Here is a 21,887-nt window from a genome sequence, read left to right as displayed (position 1 = left end):
GACGAATGTCAGCGGTGATTGATGACTATCAACGGTGGCTGGCGGTGGTTGACAGAGGTCAGCGGTGGTTTTCCACGGTCAGTGGTGGTCGACGACGATCGGCGATAGCGAGGATGATCTTGGACTTGAGCTCCTTCTCAAAGCCTCAAGTTGTCTTTTAAGCCTCATTCCTCTCATGTGAGGGGTGAGATTCTATTTATAGTGTTTTGGGTGCAATTAATGCAGGAATATGAATCATTTTGATCGAACGGTCCGGAGAGCTTCCCTTGATCAGATGACGTTTGATGGACATTTGAGTGTCTTAACGATGTCAGAATTAAGCAATCTTGAACTTGTTGGATTCGTCTTGTCGAGAAGTTTGATTCGACTGTGAACTCGTTAGATTCGACATCCGTTCGATCTTTCAATTGCCTCCGGAAATCCTCCAAGTGTGGTTTGATGATTTGTCCCGGACTTGATTTGACTTGGATTGGACTGACTTTTATTTCATTAGGTCCGTCTCTTCGAGCCGATCAGTTTGACTAGAAATTTGCTGAAATCATAATTCTGGATGACTCTTAATCAGAGTTTGAATGTTTCTTTTTCAAAAAATTGCACCGAGCCAGATGATGAAAAACTGTTGGTTGCGTATCAATTTTTATAATTTTTCTATAGCTAATTCTACATTTTGTTTAAATTTAGGAAATTTGTTTATGTATATGATCTGGAAGATTGATAAATATAATTATTTGAATTTTACCAACCATTTGGTGACTCCTATGTACCTACTTTTGTGTTTTAGCATTATCTGTATTGGTTGAATTATTTTACTCAAATCGACCTAGTTAACCTTTACGGTCTGTCTTTTGATCTTTTCGAAATTAGTGTTAATTCTCTCAAAATTTATGTCAAATGATAAAATTTATTGACGACATATCAATACTAAAATAATAAATTCTTTCTATTAATATACATATTTTACCGTACAACTCCTCATTAAATATATTTTCATGTAAATAAAATATTAAAATTTAATAGTTAAAGGCATATTCATTTAAAAATAAATTTAAAAAAATTATACATGTACCGCATAATAGCAATATTTTTACGAGTTTTATAAATTTACAAATCAAATATTAAATACTAAATATATAAATGTATAAAAATTGGGGGATATGCATGTAAATGTCCCATAAATTTAATATATATAAAAAAAATCCCTTATTAAAATTGAGTGACACTATATAAACTCGCGCAAATGCTTTCGTGGACGAGCTACAAATTAGTACGCAAGGCCGGCTTTACACGACCTAACTTGTCGCGCGACGACAGAGAAATCTGAGCTCCATGAGATTTTCTATTTGTTACAGATTCATGGGTAGGTGAGGCCCTCTACTCTCCCACTAACTGAGATTGGATCTAGGGTTTCGAAAGTCCACTCCCGCTTGAAATTTGTATCCGATTGTCGTGTCCGAGCTGGTTTCGTTGACCTAATCGTTGCAGCCAACGTGTCTTTCCCTTAGGTGCATCCCCTTTACAAGCTGTCAGTCGACGTAGCTCCAATTCTATAGCATTAAGGCATTTCGTACTTCTGAGAGTCGCGATGGATAGTTGAGGTTGGTTGGTGAAGGATCCAGTGAATTTGAGATGGGAGATGGCGAGCGGTTCCAGTTGGGAACCTTGGGCGCGCTTAGTCTCTCGGTGGTATCGTCCGTCTCCATTGTGATATGCAACAAGGCGCTCATCAGTTCTCTCGGCTTCTCATTTGGTGCGCTATTTTTGTGCATTTCTGCTTTCTGTTTTGCTGAATACAGTGCCTGATTATCTTGCTGTCTCGGTTGATTAATCGACATCTTTAATCATATGTTTTGGTGGTACATATAATTATTTGGCGTTTGAGATAAGGTGATGTACGGAGTAGCTGAGTTTACTAATTCGAAGTTGTTGTCTGTTGTTTAATAGGCAGATCACGCATGCTTAAATGCCAAACTTTGAATGATTTTAGCTTTTTGTGGTCTTTTGATCACCTTTATTGTATTTCCTTTTGTTTTTTGAGGTGTTTACAAGGGTGGTTTATGGTGAATTTTTTGTGCTGCTCCAATCTGCTAGCTTCATTGTACGGAAGCACTCTTTCATTTTTTAATATATATATATATATATATAAACACATATCAAAGGTGATCATTTTTGCATTTTTGCATTATATATATATATATATATATATATATTCTTATGTTTAAGGATTTCGTATTATTCATAGATTTGGAAAACAGATCTGAGTGATCTGAGGGGCGAGGAATTGTTTAGAGATTGAAGACTTATCTTTGGCAGACTTTGTTTGAATGGAAACTTTGACGGGCATTTGTGTTTGTGAATTTGTCTTTGACAGTTTTAATCCCAATTCGATCTCATTGCGTTGTGGCTCACTTTCAGGTGTCAATGCAAGGATATTAGGTTATGACATTTGTACATTTGGAAATAATAAGGTTCCAATCTGAGATTGATGTTTGTGATTTGACGTGAACTTTAAGGTAATGCTCAGGTTACAGAGAGTGATAGAGGCCACCGAAGCTTAAAGTTGGGATATTGATAGAAGCTTAAGCAAAATTAAATGAAGGCGGAGAATAAAAACACCTAAGATCTCAGCTAGAAGAAATGTAAGCTTATGTGGCTTGGTGAAATTTAACTAATCTACGATAGCTTAGAGATCAAATATTTTATTAAGCCTTAAAAGAAGAGTACATCAAATATTTTCTTATACAAGCTAAAGATAGAACTTCTCTTCCTCATTGTTATTTTCTAAGAGGGTATAAAACAGCCTATTGTGAAAATGCTGATATTGTTGCTATTATAATTTTCCCATTTTCATTGCATGATTTTTTTCTCTACCCTTCTTTGATGCAAGAGATTCTTCGTGCTATGGCTAAAATGTTAAGCCGGTCTCTTCATTCTATCCCTCTTTTTTTGTATTTTCTTATGGTTGTGGGGATGCTTCATAATGCAAAAAATTTCTTATACAATGCTAAGAGGTGGTTGGTAGCAAATTTATAAATATTAGGTAGATTGTGGTAGGTGATATAAACTAAATGTTGGATGGAGGACAATCGATAATAAATTTAGAAGGGTTAGGCGGTGGGTATGACGCGAGGCTTGGGAGGAGCTGAACCGGTTCAACTAGTTGGATCAAGGGAATTGGCTAACCCTTCATCTAGGCGCTAGGTTTGTCGCCCAAAAGTGGGGGGTCCCCCTTAGTTTTCTACTACTATTTATATGTTGTTTTTTCTGTTTTAGGTTTAGTTTTTAGTGAGATTTCTGTTTAGATAGTTGTCGACATCCTTTTTTCTCGTTTGAGGGTTGTATCCGACGACGAGAAGGTGCTCCAGCTGTAATTCATTTAATGTGGTGTGTATCATTCCTTTTATTACTTGCTGTCGCCAGCTCCACCCCACCTTTTCTGTTGCTGCCCTAATCCACTCAAATCTTTTGATGCTTTCTTGCCACCTGCCTCACAGCCAACCTGCTGTTGCCTCCTCCTTCACAACCGACCTGCTGTGAACGCTCCTCCGAGTCTCTTCCAGCTTTATAGCTGCAACTCGCACATCCAACTTACCCCAATTGCCCCTTACATCACCTCCTTATCTATTGTTTGACCGCCCATTTAACCTTACGTTGTTGTTGCCAACCCTTCCCTGTACCTACAAACTCTTGATTTCAATAGCTTGACCCGCCGACTACCGCTTTTGTTATCGCCCTAGAGTTTCTTTTATGTTTATGTTTTTATTTTTCTATTTTCAAGTGTCTTCGTTTGTAACTCCCTTTCTGAATTTCAGCAATAACATTTGCATTTTTATTATGATTTCGGTTAACTCCGGTATCAAGGTGTATGTAGAAAATTTTTTCTATACACATTTAAAGAAAGTTATTTTCACAACTTGAAAATTCCTCTTTTTGATTAAAATTTTCAGTGTAGCTGCTTAGTGTCGGTGTTTGGACGTTACCATTTTTATATTGTCATTCTTAGTGTTAATTACATTTTTAGTTATTATCATTTTTGTGAGTATATCAATGAGTTTTTCTACTCTTTTGATTTTAACAAGTTGTAAGGCATCATCTTTGAATAATTCTCTATGTAATAATATTTGAGTTGTATGTGTTTCATCCAAGGGAGAAAATGATATTTTTTGCTAAGTGAATAACACTTTGATTCTCACAAAAGAGAGTAAAGTTTTTTTGTAATTAGTTCAATTCTTCCGAAAGCCTTTTAGCCAAATCATGCTTTTGTTGTCTTTGTTGGCAACTACATATTCAACTTCTATTATAGATAACATAATTATCTTCTATAGTTATGATACTTAACTAATATCGATTCAACTTTATTAATGTCGGGTTGTTTGAAGGAGCCTTTATTGTTAATGAGTTCAACTCAATTACAAGTTAATCAAGCTTTTGTTGTCTTTGTTGGCAACTACATATTCAACTTCTATTATAGATAACATAATTATCTTCTATAGTTATGATACTTAACTAATGTCGATTCAATTTTATTAATGTCGGGTTGTTTGAAGGAGCCTTTATTGTTAATGAGTTCAACTCAATTACAAGTTAGTCAAGCTCAGTTGGCATCAATTTTGATCACAAAATTGTTTCTTGAGTCTACTTTTCTCACTCGCTAAAAGCTGATACAATGTAGGAATGACTATCTTCAACTCTTATGGTTCAAGTCAATTGAAACTAATTAATATTTGATACTCATCCTTCGTAAAGGGATTTCACAACATATGGTAGGCAACCTCCTTTTTTTTTCCTTTGCTTTAATAGTGGAAGCATATTTCAATAGAAAATTAATCATTGGGGCTAAGATGGATTTAAATCATGAAATAAGAGTCAACACATATTTCATAACAAAATAAAATGCTAAATTTAATTAGGTAGAGATGATTGCAATAGAAAACATGAAAAATGGCAAAAGCAGAAGGAAGAAATTGTGAATATTGCTAATAAAGAAATTTAAGATGTATTGCTTGTTAATGCGACTGTTCAAGGAAATCTTGGATATTAAATTTAGTTACATCATTCCATTTCTTCTCGTGAAGAGCTAATTATAAATCACTCTACAAATAATTATGATAAAATTTTATTGTTGATAATCTTGAATATTATGGATATTGGTGTTTGTGATATTTTAAATCATAAATGTAGGGTCTGTTTGGGGCAGCTGCAGCTTATCCAGATGAACAACTTACCCTAATAATCTGTTGACCAGCATCTTATTCTGATAAACTGACTAGCTGTTTGGTTTGTGTGTTTCGAAAACAACTGATTCTAGATAAATGATAATTCTGCCCCTGTTCTGAATAAGTTGTTTGGTTGTTTGGTTTGTATGTTTGGAAAACAACTGATTTGCAATTTTCATTATGGCAGACACTGTGTTGTTGTTTACACTTGAACTTTAATGGCTACACATTTGACGGTTTCAGAACAAAAAAATATCATTTCATAACAGTACAAAATTACGATAATTTCAATAGTTTTATTTAATTATAAAAAAAAGTCAAATTTGTTGTTAAAAAAAAACCAGAGGAATTGAAGCATACAAAAATGTTACATCCAAAGGCATACAAATTTGTTCAAATTCCATTATTCAAAGGCGGCTAGATAAAGTTACATCCATTTATTTCAACAAACTCAACGTAGCAGTAAATTGAGAAACTTTATACTTAAATTGCATGAAAACTATTCATGTTGGTTCTATGCATTAAAAAAAAGAGCAATAAAACCGAGTCTAATGCATGAATTTCTGATGAAGGAAATATTTGAGGCAAGTGCTAGGTTTGGCAAAATTGTGCACCCATAGGCATGCCATAAACCCATTAATGTGACCAAGATGTAGCTTAACTAACTTGAAATAATCTCGGCTCCCCAACAAAAACAATACAAAGAATTTGTTCTATTATTAGTGTAACTTTAACAGTTCTATCTGAATTCAATATCAACTCTGAATTATGTGATAATAGCACCTTATCAAACAATTAGAGCAAAAAAAAAAAAAACAGATTAAAAAAGGAAAACAAAAATCAAATAAAAGAAAGAAAGATTTAATTTCTATCGAAAGTTTTTAATATTGCCAATAAAGGTATAATTGACTTGCACAATGTATTGCATGCTTAAAAGGTATAATTCTCCCAACAACGTATGGAACAAAAGCATGGATTTTAGCATATATTCACGGTAAAGTGTAAACCAATCAAAAGCTATAAATTCTCCCAAAAGCTCCTCATCCACGACAGCAAACATGGATACTCAATTTGAGTAGTTCAAAACCCTTAAATTTGTCCGAGAATGACAATCAAATCAAGAAAAACATGTGCGGTAAATAACTAGAATTATAGCAGACTACAAATACAAAACATCAACCACACCACAAGAGCAAATTAGGTTGAACCTTTGAAACTACAAAAAAAAAAGAGAGAGAGTTCTGAGGCCAGCAAACAAACTGACCCGACTCTTGTAGATAGTAGAGAACAAGAAAGTTTAGCTCGTTGGAGGTGGTCGATGAGGGCGTTGTCATGAGATCTCTCGCCGTAGTAAAACCATGGCCATAGCGAACCTCAGAAGGCAATATGTGGAGAACGACGTGGAAGAAAGAAAGGGGAATGGGAGACTCGACACCGATAAAGCGCTTCTTACTGTTTGATTGAAGATTAATGGCGGTGCAGAGAAATGGGCCAACGACGAGAGCTTCGTCCCCTAACTTGTAGATATTGAGAAATATTTGCGTACATAAGATGTACGCAGCGCTGCGTACATCAAGGGTTATTCAGGGGGTACAATGGGGTTATATCTGGGTTATACCCCCTTGTAACCTCCGGTATAACCCGGATATAACTCCCCTGTACCACCAGAATAACCTCTGATGTACCCAGCGCTGCGTACATCTTATGTACGCAAATATTTCACGTAGATATTTAGCAACGTGCCCTGATGTTGCGGTTGGGGACTGAACGACTGTAGCCTAAGCAATACGTCTTAGTCCAACAAGATTCACCCGATTGCCATAGCAGAGCCTTTGCTTCTCTGAGGAGGAGTGCCGAAGCCGGGAACGACTCGCAAACGAAGGAAGAAGGAATGTCGAATCTGGGAGGGGCTAGGGCGTCGCGATTTGAGGGCAGCGGGGTAATTCGGGACAAAATGTGAGAACGGAACGCGGCCCGCAGCGATGATCTCGCGGGCGACGTTCTTTACAGAATGAAAACAACGGTATTGAAAATGCCGATAAAACGTGGATAACAAACAGTAGGACAACGTGTTCAAAATGCCGCCCGTTGTTTTAAACTGTCCCAAACGGACCCGTAGTCACCTTAAAGGGCAACGTAAAACCTTTTTGGCTAGAGGAGAAACTTGATTTTTATAAGACAACTTATAACAGAATAATGTAATCTACATTCAATACCAACACTTGGAAGGTGACTAGGGGTGCCAATAAATAAGATTAATGCACTCTACATCACTATAACTACACGAGCATTGGGAGTTATAATATGTTTTAATATATATATATATATATATAGGGAAAAAGAAATATTTATTTCTAAAATATTGATAGAGAACCAAAAAATAAGAAACTAAAATTAATTCACACAGAAGTGACTCAATATATTGTATCATTCATAAATGATTGCACCTGAAAATACAAATTTATTGAATAAAAAATAGATTTAATATATTTTTAACTCTTTAATATTGAAAGGTTTATTTGGACACAATCCAAATACATAAATTAAGTTTATTTGTAAATGAGCCCTGTACATAAATTCGATAATTCTGGAGAGTATGATAATATAGAATTCAAAAAAATATTTAGTAACTGTCTCAAAAACTTCTCAGTAGAATGGAGTCGTGATAGAATGCTTTAAACTTGATTACACATATGATTGCCAGATATATTTTGGGTTGATGAAATAAATATTGTAGCATATCACATTAATCGAGGATCATTTTATAGTTCTTAAGTTTGGACTTCCTGAAGAAGTTTAGACAGGAAAGTTTTTATGTTTGGACTTCCTGAAGAGGTTTAGACTGAAAAGGTTATTACATTTAAATGTTTTTTTATTATCGTAATTTTGCACGCATTGATTATAACATGATAGAAAATTTTGACCTAAAATAAAGGAATGTTATTTTATTGATTATGATATGAATGATTGTGGCTACATATTTTGGAATATTGAAAATAAGAAAATAATCGAAGGCAAGAATGTTATTTAAAAAAATGTGATATACAATTATAGTTATAATAGTACTAAAGAAGAGACCTCTATTGCATAGTATGTTAAATTGAAGGAATCTATTAATTTTGATTAAAGCTAGGAGATACTCAAAATTGATTAAAAAATCTCAGCCCATCACTCATGTGATGTAATTCAAAAGATTATTAAAAATTTTAAAGCTTATTAACCATCATTATTCTTGTTTATATTATTTGTTATTTATTGATGCAAGTGCATCTGAATTGTATGAGGAAGTTGTATAAGTTAAAGAATATGTAAGAGAGATTTTATTAAAACCAGAAAAATACCTAGACATTCACTAAGCCACCTAAAGAAATTAAAAGCCTTACAAATAAATGGATCTGCAAAATAAAAAAGGGGGCATAATTTCTTCAAAAGATAAAAGGTGGGCAGGTGCTAAAAGGCATCTAACAAAAGGAAGGCATTGAATTTTCTAAAATTTTCTCTAATATGATTAAACTAATAGTTATATGGTTATTATTGTAGTTGCAAAAAGCTTTACATACAAAGCAAACAGATATTAAGTCTACTTTTTTAGAGTTCTAAAGGAATGCATTTGTATGGTTCAAATTGGCTTTGCATTAAAAGAACAAGAAAATATTGTTTGCAAGCTCGATAAAATCTGTATGATTTGAAGCAGATACCATGCATTGGTATCAAAATTTTAATTTATTATGTTCTTTTGCATTGCAATGTGAATTACTATTGCTATTTAAAAAGACTCTTAAATATATTGTATTTTCTTACTTTTATTTATAATGACATTTTAATTATAAGTGCTGATTTAAAAAATGAAATCAACAAACTAGGAAGATAATTGTTAAAAAAATTGATACGAAGGACTCGAGAGAAGCTAAGAAGATACATGGAATGAGAAAAGATCAAGATAAAATTATAGGTATCTTGAATCCATCATAATCTGAATAAATTGAAAAGGTGATTGACAAGTTTGTAAGTAAAAAAAGAGAGTATATTGCTTGTAATTCATTATCAAATTCTAAAAAGAACAATTAATAAAAATAAATGAAGAGAAAAGCTATATGGCTAAAGTCTCTTACGCATCAACAATTGAATCTTTGATTTTTTGAATGGTTTGCACATAATCTGATATCACATGTGCAATAGGAATGTCTAAATTAAGGAAATGAATACTGGGAAGCTATAAAATGGATCTTATGTTACTTAAAAGATAAAATTAATCAATCTTTGAAGTTTTAAAAAATTGACTTTAAAATGACATAGATATGTTGATGTGAACTTGGGTGGAGACCTAGATTCACAAAGAGGTATTATTTGGCACATTTATGTCTTAGCTGGTATTGATATTAGGTAAGTGCCACAACTACGGAAGATAGTTGTATTATCAATAATAAAATTTGAATATGTAGTTGTCAATGGGCCAACAAAGAGATGATTTAGGCCTTACGTCTTATGGAGCAATTGAACTTATGATAAGAAGACATTGATTTCTTTTGTGGCAATCAACATGTTGTTTAGGCATTACGTCTTATGGAGCAATTGAACTTATAATAAGAAGACATTGATTTCTTTTGTGGCTATCAACGGCTGTTCACTTTATAAAAAAATACCATTTTCTACTCTTGAACAAAGTATATACAACTTAAATACCACTACATGCATAGATTGTTCGAAGATGATGGCTTATAGCTCATCAAAATTAAACTAGCAAAAAATCCTACAATTGTGCCCATGAGGTTTTGTAAAGCCTTGATTAGCCTCTATAAATGATATTATATAGGTGCCACATAGAAAAGCGGTCAGACACCAACCACTAAATAAGTATGTCAGAAATTCTGTTATTAATTAGGGGATTATTAAGAAGTGGAGACAAATTTCTTTAATTTGGTGAAAATAAACTTCATCTAATCATTATTACCTGCCAAAATAAATCTAACATTTATTAATTTATTACAAATCATTCTCTGCCCAATACGATGTATTATATTTTTTATCACTGTCTACTTAATATTTCCAAGTTTTTAACCTATCCCCTCTAAGCACTATATAATGAAATTGTTACATTTTTGTTGAAGCACAACCACAAAAATATAGAGAAAATCGGGACAGAGGGGAGTGGGAGAGGGGCTTGACCATTCAGCAATTTAAGAAAATCTTGTAATAAATAAGGGAAGAGAGAATAAAGCTCTTGTAGCTAAAAAGGAAAGAAAATAATAGCTACAACAGTAACATAGTCTTTCGTACTCGGTGGCTTCATTCCCACCTAGGCATGGATATTAAAGAAGTGGGGTCTCTATCCTTATCTTCATTTTGTATGAAAATAAATAATTCGTGTACTCCTCTTTTAAAGCTTAATATAATATTTAATGTTTGTGTGGTTGAGAATGTATATTAATTTTGCCAAGCCATTTAAATATGTGTCTTGTGATTGTGGTTTTTAGTTTGTTCTCCATCTTCTTTTGCTTTTACTTGAAATTTATCATAATACAACACTTAAAATCAAAGAAAACAAGAAATACCTCTAAAAAATACTTCTATATCATTTCAATAGAATAAGGTATCAATATTTATTATTTTTATCCTCTATTTTTGGAATTTCATCAGCATTCCTGATACCGTCATCATTAACCTAATCTAACTATTTAGATTTGATCTTATGAATCTTTATTTCATATTCATTCCTGTTGAGTATTGCTTGTGCTCCAGTTTACACAATTGTTTTGCAATTTCAAGCCAAATTAGTTTTGTCTGCCCATTTTCCTTTGCGTATCATTTGAAATTATTTTTCATTGTATTATCAGAACTTGCTTTTATCTGTTTTGTACATGCCCAAACCTACATAGCCTTGAATTGGTGCTATTCTCGCCACAACCTTGTCAATTTTTTCACACAATGCTTCCTATTTTTTGCTACACGTCTAACTTAACAACTTATTTAGCTAGGCCTATTTAGTTATATTTGATTTTGTTTTGTAATTTCCAATTCCTCAATAGATTTGTTGAATTTTTTTGGTTGTGATCCCTATTCTCGATGCAGCTCTCTTCAAAATGTTGTGCAGATAAGTTGGGCTATTCATAAGATTTTTTTACAATCCAATTTTTCTTGACTTTTCCAGAGTGTATTTTCAATAAATTCAACACTATTGTGCTTACTTCACACATGTCATTTGCAGCCACTACTTTGACTAGCTGGCATCTCTTAGTCACATTCTGTTCGCTTCATGTGGCATCATGGATGAAGTTTTTTGAACATAAACCATTTGATCGGAAGGTGGTTGTGGGATTTGGAATACTTAATGGAATCTCTATTGGTTTACTGAACCTATGCTTGGGTTTCAACTCAATTGGCTTCTATCAGGTACCCCACTTTTGTTTAAGTTCATTTGCAAAGCTAGAATTTACTGAGCACTTCCTCCATTTGAATTATTGTGATTGCTCAGTAAGCTTCAATTTAAATTATTGGCTGATATTAATGATTTATCATTTACTTTGTACAAGTGTTCTAATGTTCTTGCTGATTATGATGTCTCATGGTAGCTTAAAATTACCGAGCAGACAATGTTTATTCTGCCCATTTTGGCCTGGAGTTGTGGTTATATTTGATTTTATTTTCTCTATCTTAGCCCTTAGCCCTTAGCCCAAACTCTCCTTTACAGTCTGCATAATGAAACAGTAGCGAAGATCTCTTATTTGTTTGATTCTCTCGTTGGCAATTATATTAGTAAACCAGGTGAATCGCATGGCCAATAGGATTGAGCCTATACGAAGTTATGATGTATTAATGTTCGGATTCAAACTTGATTCCATTACACAATTCTGAGGCTCCTACCAAGGCATCTTTGGCCAGGAATAGTCAGTTTTTCTAATTCGGACAGTCAATTGACTAGAAATTTCTCTGTAGCTTAATGACAGTTGTTTAGTTATTACATAACTTGATTTTTGGCTCCATATGCTATTGTTTACATTGTTGAAGTTTAGCACAGAAATGAACACACTTATAAAATATATCACTTTTCATGCGGGTCCTACTCAAGCAAAATTACGTTAAATAAGAGCGAGAAGACATTCAAGTACTTTACATATAGCTTCACAGCAATTTGAGTAAAATAAGGCTTTCAAAGGCAAACAATACATGATATAAAGAGAGATTGTAAAACAGAATCATATATGTTTCTGCAAATCATTCGATTGGAATAGCTTTCTATGTCTGTTTAATGAACTTGGTAAGACCTTGTTAAGAAAACAAGAGACGTGTCATTTTTTGATATCCTGCTTGTATGTTTAAAAATAGAATTACATGCAGTGTAACTTTTTTTTTCTCTTTCATGCTTAGGTTCATGCAACTAATGGCAACCCCTTAAAAATCTCATATTATTATTCTCTTATCTAGACTGTTTGCATTTTCATTACCTTTGGCATAAGTCTTTTTATTAGTGATCAACTTGACATCAACCCTCTATTTTTCTCATCCAGATTTGAGATCTCAATTCCCAAAACAGCAAATTGAAGATAACACCATGCAAAGAAAATAAAACATAATAAATGCTAACCCTTTTGTGTTTTTATTTTGTCAATTTTTTGTTTATTTCCTAGAATTGTCTTCTCAAGGAATTTTGTCTGCTGTTTTTTTTTTTCTTATTTATGTGTGTAATGAAGAAATATATCAAGAGTATCAATTGCTTTTTACTACATTTTGGTATCATTTAGCTTAAAAGGTTATTCCATCTGATACATGCTTTGTTCTACCTGTATATTTTCTTTCTGTCTGATTCTGTTTTATAAATTTCTTGAGACTGGATGTTCTAGCAGCTTAGGCTTCGTTTTTTTATTTAGATGACAAAGCTGGCAATAATTCCTTGCACTGTATTGCTGGAAACTCTTTTCTTTAGGAAGACATTCAGGTCAGTTTTTGAATTTATAATGTACTTGTTTCCGTTATATGTGGTATTCTGTTTGTTGAGAAACTCACGAGGGCAATGAAGTCTTTTTTGTTTGTGTAGTGAATATATTTCTATTTTGTGTGCTAGTCATAAGTAGAAAACGACATTAGTTAAGTTAGTTCTAGAGCTGGTATATGAATTCACGTTGGGTTTTTTTTTTTTCTTTTCCCAATAATCATGGAATTGATATCTTGCTTGCTGTGAGGCTATCCTTTGGCACTGCTAGGACAACTTATTTTAACAACTCAGCTTTCAAATGGCTTTCCTCTTCAAAAACATCAAGTTTAACATATTTTCACTTCTGTAGAGCAAGAAAATTCCCGTGCTGTGGCTATTCTCCTGAAATTTGAAAAATATAGTAAGTTTCCATGTTTTGTAAAGACGTGAAAAAATTATTCTGGTAGACAATAAATTCACAATGGCTGGTTTCAGATTCAAATACTGAGAAGTGTGGTGCAATCACACGATCAATTAACTTAACCAAGCCAATCAATTTAGCTGTTTAATAATCAGGATAGAGCCATTGTGAAGTACATGCAATAGATTCATGAATAATGGGTATGTTTACCTGAAATTCAAACTATTCTTTTGGTTATAATTTCGCCTTAAATTACCTTGAGATTCAGAAGAATTTTTGCATTATGTTGAACTATGGTGAACTATATAGAATATAGAATAAATAATAAGGGAGCCCGTTTTGGTAATTCAATGAAACAGAGGATTGTGATAATGATGGCAGTAAAGCTATGTCAGCTTTTGTGTTGGAAACATCTAATAATGAAAGTAAAATTCATTGAACTGACATTTCATGTCGTATCTTCAAGAAAAATTTGGCCTAAAGTGTACATGAATGCATTGAATCACAACCTACGTCTAAAAATGACATTTTGTAGAGAGAGGGAACGAAGGAGTGCCTTTTTTAACATAGGGATGAGATGTAAAAAAATAATGAACCACCAATTAGATTTGGGCCAGGATCTATTTATGTTGGTGTGTATTTTATTTATTTTAGCTCATTATAAGAATAAAATTAAATTCTCGGTTTCCACACATTTCAAAGTTCATACCTGTTAGTGAGATGCTTCAAAAAAACCAATAATGATCTTTTTTTATCACCATTTTAATTGGCAATTTTTGATAGCATATACTGATTATTCATATTGGTAGGTAGGGTTACATTAGAAATTTCCCAATTGTTTGTTCATGATTAATAGAAATATTTGGATTGTGATGCGCAAATTAGGAATTTCTGTTATATTGTGCGGTAGTTCTTAGCATTGGAAGATCCAGGATTTGAATTTTTTTTGACGTGTACTGCAAAACAAGTTAGATACAATGAAATTTGCTGTTGGATTCTTTATTTTTGAGAGAGAGATCTTGTGCATCATCTCAATGGATGGTTTTCTGTATGAAGTATCTAAATTAGGTAAAGTGATTGGATTCTTTTATTTAATCTGTGTGTCAAATCTTCAAGCCTTTATTTTTTTTATTTTGCAAGCTTTTATTTTTTTGTACATGTTTCCATATCTCTCCTATTAACCGTTTAGGAAATTAAATGTTATCTAGCTGCAGCAAATAGTTGTTTTTTGTATTATAATTCAGATAGCTTAAAGTGTTTATTATGTCACTGTAATTCAACTGTACCATTGATTTTTTTTCTTTTTGATTTTGTTTTTTTATTTATGAGGTTTTCAATCATGTCGTCTAATGTACTGAAAAGTTTCCTGTTGCACCATCTATTCAAACCTAGTACAAGCAGCTCTACAGCATATGAATGTGGAGCCTAAAGAACTTGACATTGACAGCTTTGATTATGGTATAATCGAATGTTGTCTTTGATGTTAGTAAGAAACTAAAAACTTGCCCCCATGCGAAGGCATGGAAAGACTTATAGAGAACTTCTATACAATTAACAATTAAACCATGGTGGAATAAGATAAAGATAAAAATGTGATTAAAAAAGCCTGTATAATGTTATGATTTTTTATGTACACTTGTATTTCAAGTAGACATGGAAAAATTAAATTTTCATTATATTAGACTTAGATGAGTAGAAGTAAAAAAATCACAGTATTCATGATTTTCTTCCTTTAATATTATCAAAATTATAAAACTTGATGATCAACTTTATAATTATGATTAATTACAATAATGCATCAATTATTGCTCTTCTATATTAGGCCCAACCATAGTTGACTTCTGTGGGCTCCAAAAATTTGATCCCTCGAACTCTTCATTATATTGTTGAGAGCTTTGTGGGGCCAAATTTGTAGACGATAGATTGGATTGTATATATAAGACACTACCCAGAGATATCACGTGGGCTATTTGATTTGGGGTTCGAGGTTTCTCATAGGCATAAGCACTTATGATTAATCACTCCTCCCGATAACAGGAGAATACTTTCAATTAAGGCTAATCATTCATAATTGAATATTTAAGATGTAGTAGCAATAAACATAGAATTTAGATTATAAAATTTATTACATTGAGCTTAAAGTAGATGATGGGAGACATGATAACGAACCCAGTTAAGATTCCATAGTTTCGTCGTTCTAGATCGTTGTGGTCCCTGATCTACTTAGTCAGAGGAAGTAGTCGACTCAGCCTAATTGAAGAATCGTTGTCAGCAACCATCAGTTGCATCGTCCAAGGAACTCTTTTAGATATGAGATGAAAATTTATCTAATGAGTTAAATTTAAGTCAGTTTTAGTTGACAAGAGGTTGTGTTAATTAATTGCATCATTATGATTCATAACTTGAAAAGTAGTAAGTTATTAGAAAATATACAGTTTGCGGTCGTGACCATAATATAATGGTATCATTTGACGGTAATCATCCGGTCAAAAGGTTTTGGTCGTAATTGTTATTTTTTTATGGAGTTTTTGGGTCAAACCATACGGATAGATGACTCAGGTTGCATCCTTATTGAGGCAAAATTACTTTAAGTATGAATATAATGATACACTCAATATGATATTCATTTTTCGTGAACTGGAGTCAATTAAAAGTTTATCACCCTCGATATATTGTTGCAGATGGTGGATGGGTGTTTGTATTAAGTTTTAAAGTGGTTAATTTTAACTTGGGTAATTTAGTTTGGTTATTTAGAAAAGTTGATTTTAAAAAGGATCTATCTAGTTGAAATTTAATTTAATCAACAACATAATAATTTTTTTAGCAGTTTTTTTTTTTTTTTTTTTTGACGTCAACAACCTATGAAATTTCGATTATACTGTAATCTAATCTAACTTTGATTTTTTTTAAGGTATCTAAATTTGAAATTCTTGGTTGAATCCTTTTGACATGTCTTTGAATTCATCATTTTAATCTTGGATAGTAAATATTTACTATGATATAATTATATTGGTGGATGTTAAATTGAATAAAAAATTAACAATGATTAACTAGTTGTTATTAATTTGGGTATCATTCCATCATTGTTTAACTAATGCAAGATGCAATATAGTAAATCAATTTATTTTTCTTTTTCATTGAAAAATTCATTGATTTTGTTTTTATTTTTTTGCATTAGACGAATATGTTGCACACTTACATTTTTATGTTAATGTATAATTATACCCTAATTTTGTAGGCATAACAAGATAAAATTTTGATTTTGTATTGTAATGGAGCTTTATTTGCTATTTTGCTGAACTTGTACGTGCATGTGTCTAAGTTCCTCTGGATTTGCTTTCTGAAACAATCATCTTCCTGCCTTACATAATTAAAACATGTAATTATTTTATATATCAAAATTTGTGAATTCATATTAATTTTTCTTACAGTAAAAATGACAACCATGATGATGTTGATGATGACATCATGATATAATATTCCATGTAAACAATTAAATAAATGTGGAAATTTTCTTTTATCGAATGAATGAATGGACTTAATTTAGAATTAAAACTTGAGCATGTCGTAGTTTTTCAAGGATAGAACTTATAAATGAAATTTAGTTTTTTTGTTTAAATAATAGATAATGGCATCCTTTCTCATATCCAAATACTTCCATTGAAGAGTTATTTAAGAAATAACTATAATACTTTAACTAAATGAACCCAAAATCAACTCTAAGCTGCCAAAACTAAAACTAACAAAAACAAAATAAAAACTAAAAATAAAGCTAAGTTTTCATCCTATAAGAGTAGTTTGAAACTACATCATGATTGTATGTGTATCATGATCAATCATTGCATTTAAAATAGGGTATAGATTGGGCATATTACTCCCACTTTTTACTATATGTCAATAAATAAAGATAGACTTAAAGGAAGAAAGGTTAAATAATGCATTCATAAAGACAAACACATCCATAAGAGCAAGTTGCAGTCCTTACATATCTTAAGTTCATTAGGAAAAGGTATTCATAATAATTATTGTCATTTTAGCTTTGCTTTTTTATGTTGTTAAGAGGACAACTTTGAAATTTAAATAAATCTTCTTGTGCAAAATTGGAACATAAAAAATTGCTTTCCTTTCTCTCTCTGTTACATTACTTTATTTTCTATATGATATTGTAATTTTATCCTGTCATTACATTTGTTATGCTTGTGGTAAGAGGTCATATGATATTGTAATTTTATTATGTCAGTACATTTGACTTGCGTGTAGTAAGAGCATCCAATTGTCACTTGTTTCCCTCTTCCTAGGTATTGGCATTGCGATTGCGATAGATTTTCTGCTCAATGTTCACAATAACTATTGTCATGTTCCTTTTATGTTGTTAAACTCAGGAGGAAAATTTTGAAATTTAAATGAATCTTCTTGTGCAAATTTGGAACATAAAAAAAATCTCTTTTCTTTATTTTTTTTCTTACGTTTGTTAATTTACTTTATTTTCTATATGATATTATAATTTTATTCTGTCATTACATCTGTCATTTTTGCAGTAAGAGCATCCAACTATCACTTGTTATTCTCCTCCTGGGTGTTGGCATTGCGACTGTGACAGATTTGCAGCTTAATTTTCTTGGGTCTGTATTGTCTCTGCTAGCTGTGATCACAACTTGCATTGCCCAAATTGTATCCTTGATAGTAATTGATACATTTAGCAGATTTGATCTTTTCGGGCATGAATTTTAAAAGAATTTTTAGATATCAATGCACAATCATTTAGGTAAAACATTCCAGGAATTGATTTTGTAATCATCGAAATTCATTTTTACCAAACTTGTAGTTTAGACAACACAACTCGATGAGAGGAGCCCAACAATATTAAAATCGTACTAATATCATGAATACTTTGTTTTAAAGTAGAGCATTGTAGAAGAAGGTATTAAATTACATGGAAGAACTATGGAAAGGTAGAGCTATTGAATCATAGTTCCATAGCAAAATAACCCACTGACAACAGGTATTTTTAGTCCCGGCCAAATGAAATTCATTTCTTTTGACTTCAAATATATCAAAACTCTCCATATGATAGAGAATCATCCCACATGAAGATCACAAGTCTTCAGTTTTTTTGATGCTAATGGTTATAACACATTTTTTACATGTTCTCAATATTAAATTTTGTGCTGAAATCTAGACCAATATCGATAGATGATTGTAATCCACCAACTTATCACATATGATCTAACTCAAGAACGAGCATCATCACCTCTCTTTGGCAATCAATCCATTACCAAGTACATGCTCTAGCTGCTGTTGGATCATCCTTGGATTCAGAAGACATTATACTCTACCCTTTGAACGGCCTTCATTTATGCTATCAAGCATTCAAGTTAGTTATGTTCAATAATCTACACGTCAATCCAAATGATCTATTCTCCTTCCTTTGTAGTAAGGAGTAAAATATCATGAGACCTCCAAATCTTGCAAGGACCAGATCATCCCGTGGTACTAGTAGCAACCAAGGGCAGTGGCCAAGCCCAATTCCTTCAATCTGACATTTGGCTTGGTCATATCAACTAAAATACATATCAGCAATTGTGACTGCAAAGCATTTGCCACAGGGATAACTAACATCCGATTTTGACATATGAATGTCAATTATGGATTGACCCGTCTTATTTATCAGTAAGTATCTGTTTCATATCAACCTCAATTACCACAACACATAGCAACAATCCTCAATCCCTCTTTGTTTGACCGCCCACATCAGCGAATGAACGGTAACATAACTTTGTTACTGCGCTCATCTCATCTTTGAACAAACCCCTCTCTAACACTCTAAATCTTACCACGATGCCTAGTAGGCAGTCCGCGGTGATGGCCCCTTCTTATCTTGAATGCTAAACAAGGTCTTCTTCCCAATGCAACCAGTAAGTTTCCCCTAAATTTACTCCATGTTTCACATGTTTCTCACGACTTTATCTCAGGTCATAAACCACTGACATGTTTCCGTTTATTTTTCTCTTTTTTATTTTAAAGAGGAGTCGCCAGCTTGTCGATCGTCGTATAATTCCCCTATTCGAATAAATCTCCCTCCCAAATCATATAAATGATTCGAAGAGGAGAGGAATCAAATAAGAAGAGACATACGACAAAGAGACAAACAAGAGAAAAAGTAAAACGTGGAGAGTCTACGTGCGATAAACCTCGCAAGGATAGGTTAAGAATATCCGCCCAAACAAGATTGGGTAGAGGCACCTTAAACCAATATCCGCGAAAAAAGTATCTACATAGACTACCCATAACCAGAGAGTCAGGTGTATGTACCTGTTCTGGGGTCAAGAGCACTCCCAGAGGAACGTGTTCCTACTGGTTAATTACATCTTGGGGGATACCCAAGAATACTCTCGATAAAAGGAGTTTCGCTTCATATTATCATAGATCTGGGGTATAGGCAATCAAAGGAAAGTTATTTCGTGTGGGAACAGTCCCAATACTTCAAAGCTCGTACTAAGTCATCGGGCAGAGAGTGAGTCTCTCACATCCCGAAATAGGTAGCGGCTCATCGGCACATGAGGCCCACAGAATAACCTAAATCATCTTGACGGGGATATCCCAATACGTCAAAGCACGTCCGAGCCAAAGGGCAGAGGACAAATCGTCGTATCCCAAATGGGTGGCAGCTCATCGGCATCGGGCCGTCAAGGTGATATCAACGAGGTCAAGGAGCGATAGGGCTCAAATGGGCTCAGCAAAAAGTAGGTAGAGTGATCTTAAAAGATAGAGGTAACTGGGTCGGGGTACCACGTCATACACAACTTCTAGAGCCCTAAGTATACCTGGTCGTGAAGGTAGTCAACCCAACACGTCCTGAAATTCCCGGTCAGCAATCCGTGAATTGCATCATCCACGGGAACCTCGGTAGTCCTAAGGTCAAAGGAAAGAAACTCTATCCTATGACTACAAGCTGGAGCTTCAAGGGGTGGGACTTATACCTGCTGAAATAGCTAGGACGCCTCAGAAAAGAAGGTTCAGCAACAAAGCTGGAAACGCTCCAACAAAAGGACTTACCCCCCGTCTGGGTCGGGGAGCCTTCTAACACCCTAGGCGCACTAGACAACCACCTATATGAAGGTATGCTGAGCCAGTCAGGTTGGAAAAGTACGGGGACTCCTCATCGGGACATGCAAAGATGAATGCAGTTATTTAGAATGATCCTAAGTATTGTGGAGGCCCTATTAATATATGCAGGAAAGTAAAAGTTGCAATTTTTAGATCCTGAATATTTTAATCCTAAATCATAATTATCTTGAATATTTTATTTAGGATTTTGTAGAAAATTACAATTTTAGGGCCCTTAATGAGCCTATGTTATATCGTGAAATCCCAGATAAATCACAGAAAGAAACAAAAAAAACACATACAAGTGCAGCAACATGATGTAAAGAATAAAGCAAAACAAGTCAAACCAAAATAATAAACAGACGGGTGCCGCTGGGTCGGCAGCATATCCCAGAAAAGAAAAGTGCGGTCGGACTCCGCATATACATGCCCGATCCTAATTCTATACATCAATATAAAATACAGAATTAAGATACGGGGCACGAGCATTTGCTCCTGGTCCCCTCCACATAGTTCCCGTGTTAACGACTCAGAACCCATGCCCGTATCTTATTTCTGCTACAGGACTCTCCTAGACTCTAAAAAAATACACAGAGAAAATAAACTCAATCCTGCATGAAAACAAAGGTCAGCGGGAAAACTCACATGCACATAATGTATCGTGAGCCATGCCTCAAAAGTGGGGGGAGCTAATAGCACCTGCAAGCAAAAGAGTCAGAAATCATTACTTGCTCCCCCCATGGCGGTACCTGTGTGTGTGTATGAAAATAGACATGGCTCCCTGCAGAAGAACGCCCTAATATACTACCACACATATGCATCACGCAATCACATCACAAGCATAATGCGAAAGAAAGTTACCTGGCTAGGGCAACCAATCCAATAGAGAACAGTAGCCAGGCATCAAAGACTATCTAGCACCCTAAATCCTAGCCTAACACGCCATCTACCGAGAAAATGCATCGACCTAGTATATAAGTGAGGGGTGTCTGAGTATAGTATGACTTTGACGGGGTCGTCATACCGGCCCCATCCTAAAGATCAAAAGTATCTAAAGGGTGTCACGAAGAATGATGACACGAGTTAGATCTATTAGATCTTTAGCACAGTCATACTCATGTCAATTTCGATGACTTAACTCGCATTGCTCACTGAAATCAACCTAGCAAGCAATGCTCGTTAAGGCATCGCGACCAACACAGGATCACTCTCCTAACGAACCTGGCTCGCTATCCAT

At 33.8% G+C, this 21,887-nt stretch overlaps 1 protein-coding gene across 3 annotated transcripts in view; it reads left to right on the top strand.

Annotated features, from left to right (window-relative positions):
* Window positions 1–1,269: 1,269 nt before the first annotated feature.
* LOC110028325 (uncharacterized membrane protein At1g06890-like) overlaps window positions 1,270–21,887 on the top strand; it is a 38,955-nt gene continuing 18,337 nt past the window's right edge. Inside the window, exons 1-5 of one of the 3 annotated variants that reach the window (XM_020730138.1) lie at window positions 1,270–1,361; window positions 1,503–1,747; window positions 11,419–11,603; window positions 13,079–13,146; window positions 18,082–18,214. In XM_020730138.1, the coding sequence (XP_020585797.1) occupies window positions 1,627–1,747; window positions 11,419–11,603; window positions 13,079–13,146; window positions 18,082–18,214 (507 nt within the window). In that variant the 5' untranslated portion in view covers window positions 1,270–1,361; window positions 1,503–1,626. Of the gene's footprint in view, window positions 1,748–11,418; window positions 11,604–13,078; window positions 13,147–18,081; window positions 18,215–21,887 lie in introns of all 3 variants that reach the window. The other 2 variants (XM_020730137.1, XM_020730140.1) reach the window with 2 other exon arrangements.

This window comes from Phalaenopsis equestris, unplaced genomic scaffold, assembly GCF_001263595.1.
Source record: "Phalaenopsis equestris unplaced genomic scaffold, ASM126359v1 Scaffold000511, whole genome shotgun sequence".
NCBI lineage: Eukaryota > Viridiplantae > Streptophyta > Magnoliopsida > Asparagales > Orchidaceae > Phalaenopsis > Phalaenopsis equestris.
The sequence above is the reverse complement of the archived record's forward strand: the minus strand, read 5'-3'. Positions and strand labels throughout refer to the sequence as shown.